General features: G+C 37.3%; 2 protein-coding genes across 3 annotated transcripts; both read left to right on the top strand.

The window, feature by feature from the left end:
- Positions 1-14,282: 14,282 nt before the first annotated feature.
- LOC116010670 lies at positions 14,283-16,300 on the top strand. Of its 2 annotated transcripts, none has more exons than XM_031250166.1 (2): positions 14,283-14,635; positions 15,997-16,300. In XM_031250166.1, the coding sequence occupies exons 1-2, from the start codon at positions 14,366-14,368 to the stop codon at positions 16,141-16,143; spliced, it is 417 nt and encodes a 138-aa protein (XP_031106026.1). In that variant the 5' UTR covers positions 14,283-14,365; the 3' UTR covers positions 16,144-16,300. The 2 variants fall into 2 exon arrangements, with proteins under 2 accessions (XP_031106026.1, XP_031106025.1); XM_031250165.1 differs by having other exon boundaries at positions 14,285-14,645; positions 15,998-16,300.
- A 5,173-nt stretch (positions 16,301-21,473) lies between these two features.
- Positions 21,474-22,844, top strand: LOC116006488. The gene is made up of 3 exons (XM_031246888.1): positions 21,474-22,149; positions 22,228-22,400; positions 22,475-22,844. The coding sequence occupies exons 1-3, from the start codon at positions 21,559-21,561 to the stop codon at positions 22,638-22,640; spliced, it is 930 nt and encodes a 309-aa protein (XP_031102748.1). The 5' UTR covers positions 21,474-21,558; the 3' UTR covers positions 22,641-22,844.
- The last annotated feature ends 371 nt before the right edge of the window (positions 22,845-23,215 follow it).

Here is a 23,215-nt window from a genome sequence, read left to right as displayed (position 1 = left end):
CCCAACTCTCATTGAGGCAAGGAATCCTCCAAATAAATGTCAATGAATGTGTACATCAAACATTAACAAGATTCAAAAACAATACCCTCATAAACACATGAACCCTAGGTTGGGGTTCTTCCTTTTTTTTTTCACAATAATCACAACTTAAGCATCAAAATAGATAATACAACCCTAACTCAAGTCCATAAACTAACTACTCATGATTAAATAGCATATAAAACACAAAAGCACAAGTAATAAACATAAATCTTGCAAAAGAAAGGAAATAAGGGAAAGAAAACTTCTCTATAAAAATGGGTGATAGAATCTTGAAATCCAAGATTACAAGCTCCAAATATGTTTTAGAAAATAAATCTAAGCCTAATCTAACCTAAAAATATGAAAGGAAGTCAATGGGAGTGTCTAGGGTTCAACCATGAGTCAAAACTGAGTTGAAAATACTCAAAACAAGCTTAAATAGTGAACATAGGTGGTGCCACCGCCAAGGCCACAGGTCGTGGGGGTGGCCATGTCCCATAACTCTAGAAATGCAGTTTTTCACTATAAATCAGCGGAAAATCCACGGCCACCCACACGGGTCGCGAGGGTGGCCGTGGGCCTCCTTTCTATAAATTGCATTTATCGCTTTTGCGCACGACTTTGAATTCTAGGCTATTTTTCACCCCCAAAACCATTTCATTGGCCTTTGTGATCTTCAACAAAGTTGATATGGTCAAATAACCAAACAGTGGCAGATTTGGACGAAATCTGTAAGTTTGGAACTTCAACTTCAAGGACGATTGGACCCCTTTGGATTATTTTTAGGTTTTAATGTCTTCAAAAGAGGTGTAGCCCTTTATGTGTTCTTTCCAATGGCTTGAGAATCACTCAATTTGGATCATTCTTGGCCAGTATATCGTCCAAATACCGAACAGTGACCGATCTATGCGGGAATTTTAGCTTTTTGGCACTTGTTCCCCCTTTTCAATAAGTAACATTCCTTTATTCAATAAACACACCAAGAATTTCTCCTTCCTCCTTAGTTCTTTTGTCCCTTTGTCTAAGCAAAGTCAGGTTCACTTGCGTTATAGTTGTTGTATGTTAAGTGTAGTTAGTTTGTGTAACCTGTCGAAAGCATGCCGGATTCTTGACTGCACCATCACCGGGCAAATAACGCTTTTAAGGTAGTGTTATTATAACGCAGCACAGACTTCATTTCCCGCTTGTTTTTGTTCTCCTTTCTTAAAGATTGCCAACCTTCAATGACGTTGCGACTATTTTCCCAACAGTTAAAATCATTATTGCACCAACAGTCAACCTTTCGGATCAATGGCTCCTTCTGTGATACTTGATCTATCCAAGATCACTGCCCTCGATGGGAAAAACTACGAGCGTTGGACTCAAAGGATGCTTATTCTTTTCTAACACCTGAAGTTAGTCTATATGTTGTTCTCCAATCCACCCGAACCTACCAGTGTTCCCGTTTGTTGGTCAAGAATCGAGAGAAGTAAGCCCTAAATCGGATTACACTCTCGGACAAGGATGAGGTGTAACCCCGATGCAATTTGAAGATGACAACATGGCAGCCAGAGGATACCTTCTATCACAGATGAATGACAAGCTCTTTGACATCTATGTCAAACAAGACTCAGCAAAGATTATTTTAGAAACATTGTCAAAAAAATATGGTGCAAATGATGCTGAAAGTCAAAGTGTCAGAAATAACAGGAACAAAAGGAGTGGAAAAATCAAGAAACTCAAAGGAGTCTGCTTTGTGTGCGGTAAGCAAGGACATCGAGCATTTCAATGCTATTATCACAATGGCAAAACTAGTAGAGGACAAAGTTGAACCAGATTGAACCACAGATCTATCTAACAAGAACAAGATGAGTATTACTATTATTTTAACTAGTAGTTACTTTTGAGTACCTCTTTTTGCTCTAGTTACTAAGAGAAAAATTAAAATGTGATAATATTAGTACTAAATGGTAGTTGAGTTGACTAAATACTTTGAATGCATGTTAGTACTCATTAGTGTTTTAGTAGCATGAAAAAGTCAACATTCTTGAATACTCTTTCTAGGAAGGTGGTTTTTAATTAAACTTTGGTTTCACCTCTCGACCTGGGAGTATCTAAGAAATAGGGGGTTGATCACGCAGGCTAGTTGAAGCGCTACTTGATCCTCACCTGAAATAGGTGTTGATGTCTCGGCTGAGACCCGACATGTCCTCGGATGGTGTCTATAATTCAACCCTTGAGCTCGGTCCCCACCTTCACCACCCAATCAGCTCAGCTAAGGTTCAAGATAACCTCCTCAATCTCCACCATGGCTTCGGCCCATGGTCGGCCTTCTGCCTCCTACAGTGCCTTCTCAGCTATAGTATGGACCTGCAGGTCTCTCTTGCCTATTTGGCGGCACGCCAATAGGTAGCAGCTAGGGCTGACATTTTGGTTTCGTCGGGCGACCCCAACCCCTATTGGTGTTGGAAATTTGAGGAATAGGAGCTCCATGGAGATCACGCATCTAAGGTTTTCTAGGGCGGTTCGGCTTAGGATGATGTTGTGGGCATAATTTATCTTGACTACCACGAATTCCACCTCCCACATCTTGACATGGGGTGGTGTGCCTATCTCTATTTCGAGGTTGATTGATCATTCCGTCTCTATAGAGTCACCCGTGAACTCGGATAATGGGGTCCTTACTTGCCCTAGTTGCTTCCTTGATAGCCCCAACTGAGTGAAGGTGTCATAGTACGTGACGTTCACCGAGTTGCCCGTATCTACCAGTACTCGGCCCACCATTACATCAGTGATCTCCACTTTGATAACCAGGGCGTCCCGGGGAGGGAGGGGAGGGAGGGGGGGCTATCTAGTAGGTAGGTCGTCATTGGTGAAGGTGATGAGTTCCTTCCTCGACTTCTTCTAGTGTGGGGGGATATCTAGCTCCTCTTCTCCTCCACAGTGAGCTGGCTGAGCTCTCTCTTGCACGGTGCTGAGGTGGATGTCTCGAAGCCACAGCCCTTTTTTCACATTTTGCTCTAAACCTGGCCTTGTCTTGGCCTCTTCACGAACTGCCCGAAAAATTGTTTGACATCTATGTCAAACAAGACTCGACAAAAGTTATTTGGAAAATGCTGTCAGAAAAGTATGGTGCCAATGATGCTGGAAATCAAAGTGTCGGAAATAAAAACAACAAAAGGAGTGGAAAAGTTAAGAAACTCAAATGATATTGTTTCGTGTGCGGTAAAAATGGACACCGAGCATACCAGTGTTATCATCGCAAGGGTAAATTCACATAGAGGTCAATCTGACGGAGCAAGATGAGTATAGCATCCCCTTAATTAGTAGTTATTTTGAGTAACTCTTATTTACTATAGTTTCTAAGAGCTCGCATAAAATGATTATTAGTATTGAATACTAGTTGATTTGTGTATTTTAAATGTCTATTAGTACTTGTCATTTCAATGTGTTGAATGCTGATGACATTATTGCATATTAATAGACACAATTAATAGTGACACGCACAAAGATAAGTGAACTGTTTGATGAGATACAGTCACATAGTTTGAAATATTTGAATTGTGTACTGAGATTGTTTGTCAAACGTGATAAACATGTATCAAAGACCTTTTCACCTTGTGTTGGTAGCATGAAAAAAGTCATCATTCTTGAATACTCTGTCTAGGATGGTTGTTTTTAAGTAAACTTCGGTTTCACCACTCGACCTGGGAGTTTTTAAGAAGTAGGGTGTTGGTCATGCAGACTAGTTTAAGCGCTACGTGACCCTCATTTGAAATGAGATTGGCTTTCACATACTATCGAAGCTTTGTAATAGGCATTGCTTAAGTTGATTTAAACTACCTTTTTATTAACAAAAGGTTACTATGTATTCTCTTGAGAATAAATTTAGGTGTGTACTGATTTGTATTATACCAATGCTAAATATGAGTTATGTAGTGAAGGGAAAATTGTGAAGTTAAAATAACGTAACTTTCAATGCTAAAGTTATAGATGTTGAATTTCATCTTGATAAAATTTATGTAGATAAACTTTCTCTAATAAATGTCAGTTTGAATATAATCTTTGAGTAAGAGATCTACTTTTTCCAAGAAAGTATGTGAAATTTATGATTATGTTGTTCAACTTGAAGCAACATGCAACATGCAAACAACATTATCTTTGTTGCTTACTAGTAATGAGCATTTGTATATATGATTTAAAATCTTATTTGGGACATCTTGAAGATCTAGGATTCCTTCATTTATAAAGGAAAACCTTAGTGGTTTGAGGTAACAAATTTGGTTGAAATATATTCCACTATTGAGAGTGTATTAACCAAGTGCAGGGTTAAAGCTTGCATAGGTCGGTCTTCTAAGGAGCCAATGTTGGGCACCAAAGATCAATTTGAGTAAGAAGAGATCAAGTACTTTTGGGAAGAATACTTGTAATCGTTGTATTGTGGGGGTAATCAGCTCTTTATATTTCTTTTCTATAAGTCTCTTTACTTTACCGAGAATAATGGTAAAAGAGAATGTTTCATGTTAAGCATGAAAATCTCTAGGATATTATGTATGAGTAAATAAAGTACTTGTCAAAGTGTACGTAAGTTTGATGGACTTGATCAACTTATTTTAATAGTGAAGACTAATTATGAGATTAGTTGAATTGTTGATGGAATGACTTAAATCCCAATAGGTGATGAATTCATGGTGGATGCCACTTGTGTGGTCAAACGAAGCCATGGAAAGAGTCAGTAAGTAGTACACTAATTGATCATTCCAATGATTTGTGTACTGGTGAGGTTGAACTACAGCTCTTAATGAATTTATAACCCTATGAGATGGGTGGTCCTATTAAGACAGACTTAATGAATTCACCGCTTAATAATTGAGAAAGTGAACATAAAATGGTCTTAGTGATTTCAGACCCTGATTTGGGTAGTCTATATTGAGATATACTTAAAGAAATCACCTACTTAAGTGAAAAAGGTTAACCACCTTTTTTGAAAGATAATGAGCTATCTTTCTAGAGCACTTATGGTCATCCGGATATTCAATTGAGTAAAAATATATGAGAAACATGATTTTCTTAGTGAACTACCAAATTTATGTCTTTAACTACTCTATAGCCTTTAAAGGTGGTCTATACTGAGATAGACTTGACAGAGTTAAATGTCTATATTGAGATAGACTTGACAGAGTTAAATGTCTATGTTGAGATAGACTTGACAGGGTTAAAATGTCTATGTTGAGATAGACTTGAGAAGGTTGAAGGTCTATATTGGGATAGACACAATAGACTTATATTAAGGATTCATCATAAGCAGTCAAAAAGTTTGACTTTCATAGAACCTATATTTTAGAGTTGATGTGTGTCTTGAGTTCAAAATTTGTCTAACCAATGAGTTCAAGCTTCCTATCACTCTCGGGAAGAAAATTACACAGTGTCACTACGTGTCAGTTCAAGAATAAAAAAAAAACTGACATTAAGATCAACTAGTTTGTATTGCTCAGGCATTATCCTTTCTAACTTTCTACTTTGAATGTGTGGGGGATTGTTGGGAGTCATTCAAAGCAGCGCTAATTGGTTGGGGTCATGGGACATGTGCCATAGCTTTCTGCTTCACCTCTCTTCTCATGCGCACTACCTTGGCTAAGAATATGGGTGGTTGTTAGCTCATTCACTATATAAACATTAATAAACATTGAGAAGGGACACACCAAAACAAAAGCTCTCTTCCTCCTTTTTTTAATTCCTCTGTCCCATTGTCTTAGCAAAGTGAGGTTTTCCTGCGTTATAGTTGGTGTAAGCTTAGCGCAACTAGTCTGTGTAACCTGTCGGAAGCGTGTCGGAATCCTTAACTACATCGTTACCGGGAAAATAACGCTTTTAAGGCAGTGTTAATTTAACACGGCACATACTTCATTTTCTGCTTTAGTTGTTCTCCCTTTCCTAAAGAGTGTCAGGATTAGTTGACGTTGCCTCTATTTCACAACAGCTTGCTCCACCTCTCGCTTGCTCGGAGGATTCCATCGCAACATTGTTCGTCTAGGCATTCTCGAAGTTTCCCCAAGCTGCTTGGCTTGCTTAGAAGCTCGCTTAAACTCCAAAATCCATCCTGCTAAGTGCATGGGCTTCCTGCCACCATCTATGAAGATTTCGGCTAGTGGAAAATAGAGGCAACGTCAACTAATCCTGACACTCTTTAGGAAATGGAAAACAACTAAAGGAAAAAACGAAGTCTATGTCGTGTTAAAATAACACTGCCTTAAAAGTGTTATTTGCCTGGTAACGGTGTAGTTAAGGATCCCGACACGCTTCCGACAGGTTAAACAGACTAGCTGCGCTAAGCTTACAGCAACTATAGCGCAGGTGAACCTCACTTTGCTCAGGCAATGGGACAAAGGAGTTAAAAAAGAGGAAGAGAGCTTTGTTTTTGGTGTGTTCCTTCTCAAATATTATTGTTGTTATATAGTGAATGAGCCAACAACCACCTACATTCTCAGCCAAGGAATTGCACATGAGAAGGGAGGTGAAGCAAGAAGGTTTAACACGTGTCCCATGACCCCAACTAATTGCGTTGCTTTGAATGATTTCCAACAATCCCCCACACATTCAAAGTAGAAAGCTAGAAAGGAGAATGTCTGAGCAATACAAACGAGTTGACATTAATATCAGTGTTTAAACTTGAAATGATACATAGTGACATTGAGTAATTTTCTTCCCGAGAGTGATATGAATCTTGAACGCATTGGTTAGACAAATTTTGAACTCAAGACACACATCAACTCTAAAATGCAGTTTGTATGAAAGTCAAACTCTTTGACTACTTATGATGAAACCTTAATATTCAAGTCTATTGTGTTTATCTCAATATAGACCTTCAACCTTGTCAAGTCTATCTCAACAAAGACATTTTAACCCTGTCAAGTTTATCTCAATATAGACATTTAACTATGTCAAGTCTATCTCAATATAGACATTTAACTATGTCAAGGCTATTTCGATACACATTTAACTCTGTCAAGTCTATCTTACTAAAAACATCATGCTTCTCATATATTTTTACTCAATTAGACATTCGGATGCTAATGAGTGCTCTAGAAAGATAGCTCATTATCTTTCAGAAAAGGTGGTTAACCATTTTCACTTAAGTATGTGATTTCTTTAAGCCTATCTCAATATAGACTACCCAAATTAGGGTGTGAAATCATTAAGAGCATTTTGTGCTCACTCTCTCAATTATTAAGCAGTGAATTCATTAAGTCCATCTTGATTGGACCACCCATCTCAAAGAGTTATAAATTCATTAAGAGCTGTAGCTCAACCTCACCAGTACACAAATCATTGGAATGACCAATTAGTGTACTACTTTGTAACTCTTTTCATGGCTTCGTTTGACCACACAAGTGAGATCCACCATGAATTCATCACTTCTTGGGATTTAAGTCATTCCATCAACAATTCAACAACTAATCTCATAATTAGTCTTCACTATTAAAATAAATTGATCAAGTCCATCAAACTTACGTACGAGTACTTTATTTACTCATAAATAATACCCTAGAGATTTTCATGCTTAACATGAAACATTCTCATTCACCATTATCCTCGATAAAGTAAAGAGACTTATAGAAAACAAATATAAAGAGCTTATTACCCCCACAATGCAACGATTACAAGTATTCTTCTCAAAAGTATGTACTTGATCTCTTACTCAGATTTGATCATTGGTGCCCAACATTGGCTCCGGAGCAGATCGACCTATGCAAGCTTTATAGCAACCCTACACTTGGTTAATACACTCTCAATAGTGGAATATATTTCAACCAAATTTGTTACCTCAAACCACTAAGGTTTTCCTTTATAAAGGAATATTGGATCTTCAAGGTGTCCCAATTAAGATTTTAAATCATATATACAAATGCTCATTACTAGTAAGCCACAAAGATAATGTTGTTTGCATGTTGCATGTTGCATGTTGCTTCAAGTTGAACAACATAATCATAAATTTCACATACTTTCTTGAAAAATGTAGATCTCTTACTCAAAGATTATATTCAAACTGACATTTATTAGAGAAAGATTATCTACATAAATTTCATCAAGATGAAATTCAACATCTATAACTTTAGCATTGAAAGTTACGTTATTTCAAATTCACAATTTCCCTTCACTACATAACTCATATATTGCATTGGTATAATGCAAATCAGTACACACTTAAATTTATTCTCAAGAGAATACATAGTACCCTTTTGTTAATAAAAAGGTAGTTTAAATCAACTTAAGCAATGCCTATTACAAAGCTTCGGTAACATGTGAAAGCCAATCTCATTTCAGGCGAAGGTCAAGTAGCGCTTCAACTAGCCTGCATGACCAACACCCTACTTCTTAAAAACTCGCAGTCAAGTGGTGAAATCGAAGTTTACTTAAAACCCACCTTCCTAGACAGGGTATTCAAGAATGATGACTCTTCCATGCTACCAACACATGGTGATAAGGTCTTTGATATATGCTTATCACGTTTGACAAATAGTCTTAGTACCCAATTCACATGTTTCAAACTATGTGACTGTATCTCATCAAGCAGTTCACTTATCTTTGTGCACGTTACTATTAATTGTGTCTATTAATATGCAACAATGTCATCAACATTCAACACATTGAAATGACAAGCACTAATATGCGTTTAAAATTTACACAAATCAACGAGTATTCAGTACTAATAATATCTAATTTTATGCGAGCTCTTAGAAACTAGAGCAAATAAGAGTTACTCAAAATAACTACTAATTAAGGGGATGCTATAATCATCTTGCTCCGTTACATTGACCTCTATATTGCCCTTGCAATGATAGCACGGGTATGCTCGATGTCTAGGCTTACCGCACACGAAATAGCTTCCTTTGAGTTACTTAAATTTTCCACTCCTTTTATTGTTATTATTGCTGTCACTTTGATTTCCAGCATCATTGGCATCATACTTTTCTGACAGCATTTTCCAAATAACTTTTGTCGAGTCTTGTTTTACATAGATGTCAAACAATTTGTCATTCATTTGTGATAGAAGGTATCATCTGGCTATCATATTTTCATATGTAAATTGCACCAGAGTTACACCCGGTTCTTGACCAGGAGTATAATCTGGTTCAGGACTGATTTATCTTGGTTCTTGAAAGGGAAATCTTATCTGAGCAGGTTCGGGTGGATCACAAAACAACACATAGACTACTTTTAGTTGTTCGAAGAGTATGAGCATTCTTTGTGCCCACCGCCTGTAATTATTCCCATCGAGGGCGATTATCTTGGATAGATCGGGTATGACAAAAGGAGCCATCGTATCGAAAGGTTGACTATTGCGAAGATAATGCTTTTAACTGTTGGAAAATAGAGGCAGCGTCAACTAATCCTGATACTCTTTAAGAAATGGAGAACAACTAAAGCAAAAAATGAAGTATGTGTCGTGTTAAAATAACACTGCCTTAAAAGCGTTATTTGCCCGGTAACGGTGTAGTTAAGGATCCCGGCACGCTTCCGAAAGGTTACACAGACTAGCTGTGCAGTGCGCTAAGCTTACACCAACTATAGCGCAAACGAACCTCACTTTGCTAGACAATGGGACAGAGGAATTAAAAAGGGGGAAGACTGCTTTGTTTTTGGTGTGTTCCTTCTCAAAAGTTATTGTTGTTTATATAGTGAATGAGCCAACAACCACCTACATTCTTAGCCAAGGAATTGCACATGAGAAGGGAGGTGAAGCAGGAAGGTTTGATGACCCCAACTAATTGCGTTGCTTTGAATGATTCCCAACATCGACCTCATTTCTCCATCTCCAAAAGCCACCAAATTATGGTGGAAAAAAGCACAACCCCTTCTTCAACAAACGGTCCTACATTGCAAGCACCCTTACCTGTAATATTGATATTGATCCAATCTCTAAAAGATTTGCTAGCTCCAGTCGCGATCTATTTGAAAAGCATGCAGGAATAAGATCCCTCAGCTCTAGACTACCACCGTTTTCCGGCATCACCTGATTGAATATGTGATCGATCAAAAGACTCCACCTCGTCACGGCAGTTGAAATAATGATATGATCGTCCGTGTTGGATAAATCCTCTTCACCTTCATTCTCTCCTAGTTTGTCATGATCTCATCCTCTCATGCTTAACCAGCCACAAGAAGCCCAAATTTTATTTGGATCTAACTTTAATCTGGCCTCCAAATTTTCTCAGCTCCCAATAATCACTTCCTTCATATCAAAGCCTGCAAAATTCTGAATAATATTATAAGCAAATTAAAGGTAATTGTAAACTTACCGTCCTGGGAGAGGCTCCATGTCAGCTCATCATCATATCCACGAGAGTAACCCATTCTAAAGTCTAGACTTCCTCACAAGCTTTCGCACTCGCCCTTTCTTTGTCAACTCCAATCCCTTTTCATGCGTTCGAGCGAGGCATTTCTTGGCACCTCCAAACCCTCAATATTAATTGTATTGATTCCTCATATATATATTTTTCGTTTTTATGAATGGAAGCTAAGGATTGTTGTTGTTATCTTTATCTAATAAATAATGAGGTAATCCCATAATTGGCAACCATAAATAGTATAGTATATTGAAATTTTAATAATTGTGCCAAATTATTGTGTACATTATTTGTGTACTGATAGTACATTATTTAATAACTAGTTTTTCACGCGCATTGTGTGAATGACATAATGCCCAATGTTTATTTTTAAATAATTATTTCAAAGCATATCAATGAAAGATTATATAGGAGATGTTCATGCATATGTAATTGAATGTTGAATTTGTTTATTTAAATTGTTAATTCAAAGTTTATGAATGCAAGATAATATATTAGTTATATATAATATATTTAAAGAATACACAATTAGTATTTTACATAAAAAATTAATAAATGCGGCAACGGTAGCTATTGGATTCAACTATTTTTTTTAAAAAAAATTTCCATGTTATTAACATAATATTTGGTAAATAAATATATAACATTATCATGCAGTATAACTTTTATATTTAATTACAAGATAGTGTAAAAAGAAATGGGAAAATGGTCAAATAAGCCCTCAAACTTATCTAAGAAGTCAATTAGGCCCCTGAACATTTTAAAGTAGCAATTAAACCCATCAACATTGTATTTTGATGCAAAAAAGTCCATAAACCTGTTAATGACCTGTGATCACAAGTCATTAGGATTCCGGCCAAATTTCCGGCACACTTAGACCATATTCCGGCACAAAAGTCACCGGCGACCGTCGAACGGTCGCCTGTAACTCACTGGAGAAGGCAACCACTACTGGGAAGTCGCCTTCTCCGGTGAGGAGGCGACCCAGATGGTCTCCTTCCCACTGTGAGAGAAGGCGACCTTCTGTGTCACCTTATCACTATGAGAAGGAGACCATATGTGTCGCCTACTCACCGGAGAAGGCGCCCCCCCCTAGTGGGTTGCCTTCTCCAGTGAGTCACCGGCCTGTACGGACTATACGATTAGTTTTCCCGGCCTGAACTCTTCTTCATCAACGCTTAAAGTTGTGCTCTTTTTTCCTTGGCTAGGATTTTTTTCCATTGGGTTTTTTCTTAGCCCGAGATTTTTAACGAGGCAACTAGCGTAGGTCACGGACTTTAAGGCCAGTGTTCCAGCCCGAACCCTTCCTCATTGACTCAGCGTCAGGGCACGGACTGAGGGACTACTTGATATGGAATATACTCCGGGTATACGATCATACCCCTTAAATACTTTATACGTATGTCGGGTTACGAGTATGGGTATAAACCTATAAAATGGACCTTGACTCTTCAAGTGGGGGACTTTTTGGGCCCTCTTTCTACTTCTCTCTAAAAGCCTAAGAACCAAAAATGCTCTCTATTCTCTCTATTGAAGATCAATGAATACAAGAGTGGTTTGGCTTAAATTCTCTCCCGGATTTCAATACTTTACATATACTGTATGCACTTCAGCACATATAGGGATTTAATCCTTATCAAAATGGCACTTCAGCACATATAGGGATTTAATCCTTATCAAAATGGCGCCGTCCGTAGGGATATGCAATGAAAAAGCTTTGTCCCTCGATCGTGAGAAGAAAAAAGTTTAGTCTGCAAAAGAGGAGAAAAGATCAGCTTCGGATTCTTTCCTCTGGCGACAAAATTTTTTTCCTAAGATTTGTTGAGTCTATTACTTTAGTTTTGGTCCTGTGCGTATAGATTGAGATGAAAAGCGGAGGGAAACGGAGAAACTTGGAAGCAAAGGGCTCCTCAACCGCATGCAGAAGGCAATAAGCTTTTCCAAGCTCCAATGAACCTTCCTCATCATCTTTGTTGTTCTCCACCAATAATCTGCCTCCAGGATGACAAATTCAAGTAAACTATTCAGCACCCCAGATCACCTCCTCACCACCTCCATTTTCTCAGCCTTGCATGGCAAACCAACAACCTCCCTCTTTAGTTGGTTCAATCCCAAAACGCCGTTAGGCAGTTGTTCGATGCTGCTGAGCATTATTGCCGGCGCTGAAGCCTGAAACCCACCTCTGCATTTTCGAATTGGGAAGAGGCGAGAGCTGGCCGATGCTTGCAACGTGGTTGGTGGTAAGTGGCGGTGGCATTTAAAAGGCAAAGAAAATAGAAATTAATTAGTGCATGTAATGTGGTTGGTGGTGGGTGGCGGTGAGATGAGAAATCCAAGACAGTGGAGGGAGAGAGAAACGAAGGAAAGAGAAATCTGAGAAGAGAAATTAAAAAAAAAAAAAGAAAAAGAAAAAAGAAAAAAAGGAGGAAAATACATGCAATTCGCACGCTCCCGGCTACGAGTGATCAAGAGGTCATAACTACGCTGAACCAAGGGCTGGGTGCAGATTCGCAACTTCGCAGTTACGTGCTCACTAGGCTGTCTGCCCGACTTCGCCAATCAGTGCCACCGGGTAACCAACCGGACGGCTCTCGGATTTTTCAATAGAGCTCACGACTCAAACCCTCGTTCAGCTTTGTGATAATCTAAGATTACATCTAGCATGACTTACTTCCCGAACTCCGTCATCAAGATGACCATTCCCGACCAGATACGTCTCCAGGGCTCCCGAGCATGTCCAACTTGAAGCATATACTAGCTGTCGCGTAGGCACTTGCATAATCCTGACCAGGCGACCATCTGAGTCGCCTCCTCACCGAGAAGGCGACCCAATGGTTGCCTTCCCAGTGGGTTGCGTTCTCCAGTGAGTCACCAACGGTCGCCGGTGACTTTTGTGCCAGAATATAGTATGGGCAGGAAATTTGACGGGAATTGCTTGAAATTAATGCTCATCACATAGAAATGACCGCCCTGTAATATTGGGAATAAATACTGTCCAGGCAGTGGATAGAGTCGTTAATCACGGGACTTTAAAAGATAGAGATAGTGTTTTCCTATATTAATAATGACCCTGAAGATGTTACCATGTATAGAGTTGTCGTTCCCACGTGATTGACTTCTTAGGTAAAGTTCGAGGGCTTATTTGATCCTTTTTCCAAAAGAAATCAATGAACAATGTAGTGAATATAATTAATTAATAAATTTGAAGGTAAGGAATTTTTACATTGTAGAAAATATAGACAATATAACTAATGAAATTATATATCTTTTTAAATTTTTTGATAATGAATATTTCTTTTTTAATAAAGACATTGTAGACATCGAATTATAAATTAAAGAAATGCATATGTATTATTTTTTTTGTTGTAACTATTAATTTATTTAATTTAATAGGAGTAATTTAAAGTGAGATACTTATTTTTGAATAATATATTCTAACATATTCGTAATTTGTAGTATATGTTCAACAATATGCCAACTTTGATTGGGATGAGGTTCGAACCTAAGACATTTCTTATAGAAATTAATGAGTAACTTAAAACTTAACGGAATATTAATGGAGAAAGAGAATATTTAACGGAAAGTCATATAATTAAGGATAAATTAGGAAATCTCAATGAAAAATATAAATTTAAACAATCTGAACCATCCATTTGATTTAATAATTTGAACTGTCATTTTTTCTACCCATTATAGACCTAATTTTCTTTGTATTTTTAGTATATTAAAATGTACTTTTTATTTGTGATTCACACAAATGTGTGAACCATGATCCATGGATTAATGATTGAATAATTGTCTGGGCCGCCTTTGTATATAAAATTTGGGTGAAATTTGAAAATTACTCCGTATAAATGTATAATACTCCGTATAATTTAATAAAGAGTATTGGTGTATATGGTCCAAGAATACAAAAGCCCAATTGCCGAAGGGGATTTCTCATTTCTGGAGTACAAAAGATTCCACGTTCAAAAAGCCAAGCCAGAAATAAAAGCAAAAAAAAGAAAACTTTAAAAATGGCCACGTGGCTTTCTCCGACCAACGTTCACCCTGCTTTGCCGGAAACTGCTACCTCCACCACTTCAGCTGCCGCCGGTTCCGTCCTACGCCCTTGCCGCTTCCCTCCACTCTTCATCTCTTCATTTTGCTACACTAATAAGACCTTCTTATCATTCACGCCTCATATTCACCGTTCAATTCCTCGCTCCGCCGCCAATCGTAACGGCTGGCCTTTCCGCTGCTCCTCTGGCATTCCCGACCCACCCAATACGGAAAACCCGCCTCCATCATCTTCAGGTACTCTTGCTCACATTAATTTTGTTCTTCTGCTCAATTAAACTCCTTTCTGTTGAAAATATATATTGTTTTTTGTTCCTTTTTGCCGCTGTAACAAAAAACCTCATTCAATTACATCCCACCCTGTAATTTATGTGAAAATTTGCACCTATTCAACGGACAAGACACTGAAGTGGGATTTCAAAGCTCAAAACAAGTACAATTTTGAGTAATATAGGCTTTAATGGTTTGGCTTCAGGTTTATGGAATGGATTCTAGTTTGTTGATTTTTGTATTCATAAAAAAGAATCAGTCATCTGATATAGGATTCTAATTACGTTAACAATTCTAGTTACATTCTCTCAAAAAACATATTAGTGTAGGACTTATATATAGGATTATAGGACTCTGTCTCTTGGTTCTAATTTGATTGCAGTTTGTGGATATTTGCCAATATAGTAATTGTTTGTGGTTATGTTCTGAAATGCTATGGGATTTAATCAATACCTTGGATGAGTTTCTCCGAAAATTCTTTTGAAAGGGTATGTCATTGACCTTTAGGTCAAAATATGATCACAAAGTTGCAATTTTGTGCCGGGTAAGCTGTAAAAGCATGGAGTTGGGGAGGTTTTATAACCTATTGTGTTGTTCTTGTTTGATATACAAAGAGCATAAGTTAACATATTTGAAGAAGTTAAGTAGAAAAGAAGTGTATAGACTATAGACGTATAGTGGAGGAAAATGGTCAGGAAAGACAATAAAATGGAAGTTAATGTCATAAAGAGATCTAGAAATGAAGAACTGCAGAAGAGGTGTGTTAAAATGTCATAACTCGACTCCATGCAGGAGGACATTTGAGTCATGGTTACATGCTGGAGGTCATTGCTAGATGGTTACTGTTGGTGTTTATTTATTTATTTAAATCTTTGTGCCCCGTTAACATGTAGGAACAATCTGAATGAATTAAGGAACTCATTGACACATGACTGAATTAATGAACTGAATGTTGGAAGAAAAGTAGATATGGAGTTGGCTATGACTTTAAAATACTAAGATCATTTTATCCTATTGTAGTAATATCTTAGGTTCAAAGTATGATAGTTGTACACTGCTGACTGCATTCATTCATTCCTTGGTAGCTTAAACTTTGAGTCCTCTTCATAATACGAATACAAGTTTGAACTTTGAAGTTTATTTGTTGGTTTGCAAGTTTGTGGCTGCACATACACAAACACACAGTTAGCCATGGGGGAGCAACCTCTTACAGACCTCCATTCCCTACCCCATTCCACAAATTTACAATCAATATCTGTAGTCCGTAGTGAGATACTAATATGGAAAATCCCTGACACTATATTTTATTACCAAATCAGGTGTTAGAGAAAATATGTCCAAAGCACAAGACACAGTACGGATCTTCTTTGCAGTTTTATTTTGGATGTCCCTTTTCTTCTGGTATTCTGTATGGGATGGAAAGAATGATGGGAGACCAACTAAGGGATCTCGATTTAGAAGGTGATGACGTGAGCACTTAATCTTGTGTTTTAGCAATAGAAGTAGAGAGAACAAGAAGATTCAGTGTGTAAAATAGCTCTAAAATACAGAGACATGAAGAAAATTTATGCACTTGTGTAAATTTAATTTAGTTATCCTTTTGCTTTGCAATCATTGCTTAATTTGCTTTCTAGCAACAGTCTAACGATTATTTGGTGCTTACCAGGTTATCTTACTATACTAAGCAAAATAATTATGCCCTATATTTCATCATTCAACTTTAAGCCCATGTTTGGTTTGGGAGATGAGGGGACACTGGGTTACCAATCCTGTTATTCCTGTTTGGTACTGTGGGTTACAAGCAGTGAAGCAAACCCCCAATCCAACTCAAACTCCACCATTCAAGTATGAGCCCACCTAAATTTTATGGATGCCATCCCAATCCCTCAGTCATTTAAACCAAATGAGAGATTGATAGTCTAAATCTTTAATCCATCCAAAACCAATACTGTTAATCCATCTTTCATCCTCTGAAATCTGTGATTCACAACATGATCTTATCCCTTGATTTGAGCCAAACGATCACTAAGGGATTAGTGCCTGGTCCAACTGAGTCTTTTACTCTAGTTTCATGGCTACTAACTTATGATGTTTCTTTTTGAACAAGAGCTCTTTTATTGTTATTCTTGTCATAATTGTTGCCAGTTGTTTCATTCTTGAATTCCTGAAATGTTTGAAAATGGAGATTCATTGGTTAATAGTCAAATAGATGTAGTTTGATGATATTGCCATTGATTTTTATGCATGATCCATAGAAATAGAAAACTGCCAAAAGATCTGCAGCCTTGTCTTAACTGAATTCTTTTTCATATATTCTCGAGCTGCTGATTCCAACTTATGAAAAGTTGAATCAATATGGCATGAAGAACATGGAGTCAGGGACATGGAATATCTATGAACATAAATGGGACTCACTACATCCTATTTTATATGCTACCAAAAAAAAATAAAAATAAAAAACCTGGACTCTGGAGTCTAGTGTGACTGGAACATATTGCTTTAATTTTAATAAAGAAAGAGCATAGTACCCTTTCGAGTCTGTCTTGCACCTTTCTGTTCCAGTACTTGTCTTTTACCCTTGGTGCACAATTATTGATTAGTGAGTTTGAAATTGGTAGAGTTGGAACAAAGACAGTGGTCCCTTGTAATGTGAAAGGGCTTTTTCACCTTGTATAGGTGGTTAGATGTAAGTGGAGGTCTTGTGATTGAATGATTATGATTCCTAGTAGAGGTGTCGCATGGTGGTTATTGATGAATATTCTAAGATAACTTTGATGCTTTTATGGTACAATGGTCCTGACTCCCCCTCCCTACCACCCTCAGCTTCTTGCTATCTAGTAACTGAGGGTAGAGAAGAACAAATACATGTGAATGTGTCTCATATGATACATTAATTTTAGTTTGTTTTATGCTATGTTTGGATAGTTGAAAATGTGTTCCGGGTAAAACAAAATGCATGTGATAGATTATGAATAACATCTTAAACCACCATGGGTGAAAGGTACTTTGGGCATAACTCATTTGGTTAACCACAGTTAATGAAAGGGTACTTTGGATATAATTCACCTAGTTAACCAGTTTAAAAAGAAAAGTTTATAGTCCAGCTTTATTGGCAATTGTAAGGTGTAGAATTTGATTCTTCTCAATGATACTATTGAAACATATTCTACAATTTGCATCCTCTACAAAGGTTTCAAGGTAAGGCAATGTGAGTACTTTCAAAATTAGGGTGTAATTCTTTTTTTGTGAAAAGAATTTGGTGAAAATTGGGAGAGCTTTCCAAAATTGGAAAAATAAGATGAAAATTGGAAAAATGAGATGTGACACTATATCTAAGTGAGATTCATTTATACATTTGCCCTTTTTCTAAGGCTATGGTGTCTGTGAATGTAGACCAGCCTACACAGGAACGAGGAGATACACTTGTTTGGTAGTCTCTTTCAGCTACTAAAAAAAAAAATCTGCCCCCATTTGCCTATTCCTACCAGAAAGTTGAGATTATTTCTTACTTAGTGGAGCCCTCTGTTCCAAAATATCAACTTCTAATCAAATTGATTTTTGCTTTATAAACCCAACACTGTTACCTTATCAACTTATCCTACAACACCAACTATGAAACGTTTATCCTCTCCCAAATCATAATTTGGTTTTACATTAGTAATTATCCCTTTGGATTTTAATTATTTAAATGGAAAAATTACGAAGTGCCGGTCAAGTGGTCAACATCAGTCTCAATTGTACCGTGTATCACCTTAAAGTGAATGAGAAAGGTTTTGAGTTAGTACCAGGTGTTTTGGATGTCCCAAAAGTACTTGATACAAATCTAAAGTCTGCCTTATACAATAGGCATAATACAGTTTCATATAAATACTAGCTCAGTAAATAAATAAATAATAATTATGAATATAAAAACTAGCACGGTTTACTTCTCCTCTGTGAGGTAAATTTTATTGCAAACCATGCATCAAAATACATTAACACAAATAGTGAACTTTATGCATACAGATAGTGAATCTTATACATACAAATAATAAACCTAAATTTATTGAATATTAGATTTCTAAGTAAAAGGGAGTGAAGCGCATGTGCCGAATAAATCTAACTATGAATAATGAATCTCATATACAGTATGAATCTAGAATATACATGCTTAAATAATAAACATTACCTGTTTGTACATGTTCAAATAATGAATCTTAAGCACACATAAATAATGAACCTTCAAGTTGCTTTCATACTATTTTGTACACATTAAAATAGTGAGCATTATGTCTAAAAATAAGGTTCCCTATGCATAGAAATAATGTACCTTATGCATAGAAATAATGCACCCTATGCATGGTCCATCTAATAGCATTGCATGTGTGGTTTGCGGGCTACTAAGTAAGAGTGAAGTTTATTTAGTACACACATTTAAATAGTGATTTGGGGTTTCGCTCGTTACCCAAATTATAAATATAAAACCATGAATTATTACTACCATATAAGTATTGTTGAATTAATACAAATGTTTGCCCAAGACAATGGTCTAGTGGTTGGGGCTCATTGTGCGCATAAGTAAATAGTTGGGTGTGGGTCCTAACTACTTCATTAACCTGCCAAACACCTTGTGTTCAGATAGCATATAGTGACTCTCCGATGTGGAAAGTCATGAGATCGAGTCTCAAAGTGGAGGCGAATTGACTCTTTGTGCTTCAGTATGTTGAGAAAAGTATGTATAAACAGATATTTGGGGTCTGGGGAAGTAGGGGTATTACATATATATATTTTTTAAATACTGGCACGCGGGCCTTTAATTTTGAAGCCCTAGCCCACCCCATTGCAGGGCAGGTGAGGGCCTAGGCCCGAATTGACAGTCATACTACAATGCAATATGGTCAGTTGTATTAAAAAAAACTACTTTATCAACCTACTAAAATATAAAATGTCAATATCACCCCTACAAAGACTTAAATATATGATCTTCTATTTGGGAAAGCTACTTTATTTCACCACACCACAAATTTATTGGTTGGTATCATTAAAGTATGCAAATTTTATATTCTCTTTCGGGAGTTTTCTAAAAGAAAAGGGATCTTCATTTTTAGGGAAAGTTGGAAATTACTCATATTGGCTAAAACATATCTTGATTTGTCAGAGGAATCATATCTTTAAATTCCTCTGTGCATCGGCCATGCCATAATCTAGATATGAAAATATTTTAAAGGAAAAATTATTATTTATGTTCCCTCCATAATATGCTATTTTTTTAATGTCACTTTTAAATTATTAGTGGTGTAAATGTATCTTAACATTCAAAATGATATATATATTATCCGTGTAAATGTTGTCCTTCCCGTTGGTACGGGAGAGAAAATATATGTATTTTTTTAAAAATTGAAAAATAACATTTATACCATTATTAATCCAAGAGTGACATTGATAATTAACATATTATGTAGAGACATAAATTACAATTTTTCTTATTTTAAATATTTTTTTGGTACTTTTTTTTTTCTTCTTTTTAGCAAGCAGTAGCAGAGCAATTATTATTCTAGACACATTTTCCATTCTAGCAGTACAAGTGTGACCCTTTTCTTTTTTCAGTACTGTTTGTTAATTTACGTAATGTTATATATCCCTCAATCTCATATCAGTATATCACACACATGACACATGGAATATGGGCAAAAATAATGCATGCTACAAATCATATTAAATAATAGAGTTAATTCCAGCAATGGTCCTCCGACTATGTTGATTTTCCAAAATTAGTTCCCGACTTTTAATTTGGACAATTTAGGTCCCTTGACTTTCAAATTATTTTCAATGTTGGTCCTTTCTTCAAATTTTGGTTAAATTGAGGTCAAATGAAGGGGTAAAATTGTCCGTTCACCAGTTTAGTGTATTATTACTCGTATTTCTCATATCCTATACGTTGTATATATGAATATAATCTCAGTCGAAATCTCAATCAAAGCCATATAATCTCAGTTGATGTCTCTTCGACAGATATTATATTCATATATATAGCGTATAGGACAGGAGAAATACGAGTATACAAGTGAACGGACAATTTTACCCCTTCATTTGACCCCAATTTAACCAAAATTTGACGAAAGGACTAACATTGGAAATAATTTGAAAGTCGAGGGATCTAAATTGACCAAATTAAAAGTCGGGGACTAATTTTGAAAAATCAACATAGTCGGAGGACCATTGCTGGAATTAACTCTTAAATAATATATACTCCATACTCCGTAAAAAGTATTTGAAATAAATACGGAGTAATCCTTTTCATAAAAATTATAATTTTTGCCCCTCCATAATATGCCAATTATCAATGTCACCCCTGAATTATTTGTGGTGTAAATGTTGCCCCTCAATTTTTAAAAATAGTACATATATTTCTCCTCCCGTAATGAAGGAGGGACAATATTTACACCACAGGAAGGGCAATATATGTACCGTTTTTTAAAATTGAAGGACAATATTTACACCACAATAATTCAAAGGTGATATTGATAATTGACATATTACGATGGGACATAAATTATAATTTTCCCTTTTTTTTTTTTTTTTCCGTGGGGCATTTTAGGCCGTTGAATCCGAAATGGCCCCAAATCAATAATACATAACCCAGGGTTAAAGTGGGCCCCCTTCAGAGGTGGTCAGCAGCGGAGTATGGGTCAGGTGGCCCACATCAAATGTATCTTCTTATATTTTTCTATCGCAGCCGTCAAAGGCAACGGCTGAGATTAACTCACAATGATGAGGTGTCGTAACAGATCTATATAGACCTTCCAACTACGCCCACCAAATTCTCTCTCCTATCGAGGAAGAAGCTGAGAGGCTTCACTTCCTTTCTCTCTCTCTCTCTTCTCTATTCTCTGTTGCTTCGATGATGTTACTGAGGAGCTCATCCACGCCGTTGCTGAATTCATTGATACCGAACAGCAATGGATCGTCGCCGGATTCCGACGTGTTCCCCATGCCGGCGGCGCCGAAGCTGTCGCGGACGCGATCGGTTTGTTTCGCGACGCTATGCGGCGTTGAGAGGCACGCTTCGATCAGATCCGAATCCGAATTGGGTAGCCCGCTCGCTCCGAGGAAGAATAAGAGCAGTGTAAAGCCACCGGCGACGGCGAATCCGTCGAAGGTGAAGGAGGTGGTGGTTTTCACGGAGGTCGATAGGTTGCTGTCGAATTCGGGGCTGGGAGAGGTGGAGCAGGAAGGATGCGCCGCCTTCGCCGAGGATAGGGCTCTACAGACGCTGGTGGTGGGCGGGGGTGAAGGTGGCGGAGGCGGGAGAGTGTGCGGGGGCGGCGGACGAGGATCGGACGGCGGTGATGGCCCCGGCTCTGGATCCAATTCCCATGACTCCAACAGCTGGCACGGCCATGATAGTACGGACGCGTACTATCAGAAAATGATCGAAGCCAACCCCGGAAATGCCCTATTGCTTGCAAACTATGCTAAATTCCTAAAAGAGGTAATCACAAATTCACAATCCCAAAACCTTCGCTGATAAACATAAATCTAATCTAATCTAATCTTCTGTTGTTAACAGGTTAGAGGAGACACAGTAAAAGCAGAGGAGTATTGTGGCAGAGCAATTCTGGCTAATCCCAGTGATGGGAGTGTGCTGTCACTGTATGCTGATCTCATTTGGCAAACCCATAAAGATTCCGCTCGTGCCCAATCTTACTTTGATCAAGCCGTCAAATCTGACCCAGATGACTGGTAAAAACATCATGAATCTTGAATTGATACGAATATGAATCTGGAAATAACATGTGTAATCGGATTGATTGCAGTTACGTTCTGGCTTCCTATGCTCGGTTTCTCTGGGATGCAGAAGAAGAGTTGGAGGAGGAAGAAGAAGAAGAAGAAGAAGAAAGTGAGGCGAAAAGGCAGTGTGGAATTCAGAGTGGGAATGCATCATCTGATCTGTTTCAAGGGGCATCTCCGTTGACAGCTTAATCTTGATTAATTAATGGTCTCGACTCTCTAAGCCTGTAAATAGAATGAATGGGATTAGCCTAATAATGGATAAGAGCATGGTTAAATTTCCATAAATTTTGTAGGAGCTTGTAATAACTCTATATGCTAATGGTAACAACGTAACTTGTTATTAGTCTTGTGGAACAAATAAAAATAAAAGTTTACTTGTTGGATTGGTTCAAACTTAGAAGATGGTTATGGTTACTGAACTAATTATCTGACTAACTTAATTGAGATTTATTACTTAATTGAGATTTATTGAAAGTGATGCATATCATCGCTTCTATGTTGACTCAATCTCTAAAATCTTTAAGACTTTTTTTGTTTAATTGGTAATTGATTAAATAGTTTTTAAAAAGTGTAGTTTTTATGAGCCTGTTAAAAAAAAGATTTTTCTAATTGCTCAAGTTATTGTAAGCTAATCATCACAACGCTCTGTGAGTAGGTCCAAATGAATCTAAAACCGCTCTGAGCTCCCTTATTATCCGGAGTAGAGGTCACAACCAAATCATCATTCTTATCAATCACTATATACTAGAATAAACATAAATGTG

This window comes from Ipomoea triloba, chromosome 2 (assembly GCF_003576645.1).
Source record: "Ipomoea triloba cultivar NCNSP0323 chromosome 2, ASM357664v1".
Lineage (NCBI taxonomy): Eukaryota > Viridiplantae > Streptophyta > Magnoliopsida > Solanales > Convolvulaceae > Ipomoea > Ipomoea triloba.
Note: the sequence above shows the minus strand (reverse complement) of the source record. Positions and strands in the feature narration are given on the sequence as shown.

Excerpts from the sequence above, each read along its gene's own strand:
- LOC116010670 (XM_031250165.1), top strand. The coding sequence starts at position 14,366 with ATGGCCACGTGGCTTTCTCCGACCAACGTTCACCCTGCTTTGCCGGAA. Across the intron at positions 14,646-15,997 it reads CCCGCCTCCATCATCTTCAG|GTGTTAGAGAAAATATGTCC; the intron begins GTACTCTTGCTC and ends TTACCAAATCAG.
- LOC116006488 (XM_031246888.1), top strand. The coding sequence starts at position 21,559 with ATGATGTTACTGAGGAGCTCATCCACGCCGTTGCTGAATTCATTGATA. Across the intron at positions 22,150-22,227 it reads ATGCTAAATTCCTAAAAGAG|GTTAGAGGAGACACAGTAAA; the intron begins GTAATCACAAAT and ends TGTTGTTAACAG. Across the intron at positions 22,401-22,474 it reads AAATCTGACCCAGATGACTG|TTACGTTCTGGCTTCCTATG; the intron begins GTAAAAACATCA and ends GATTGATTGCAG.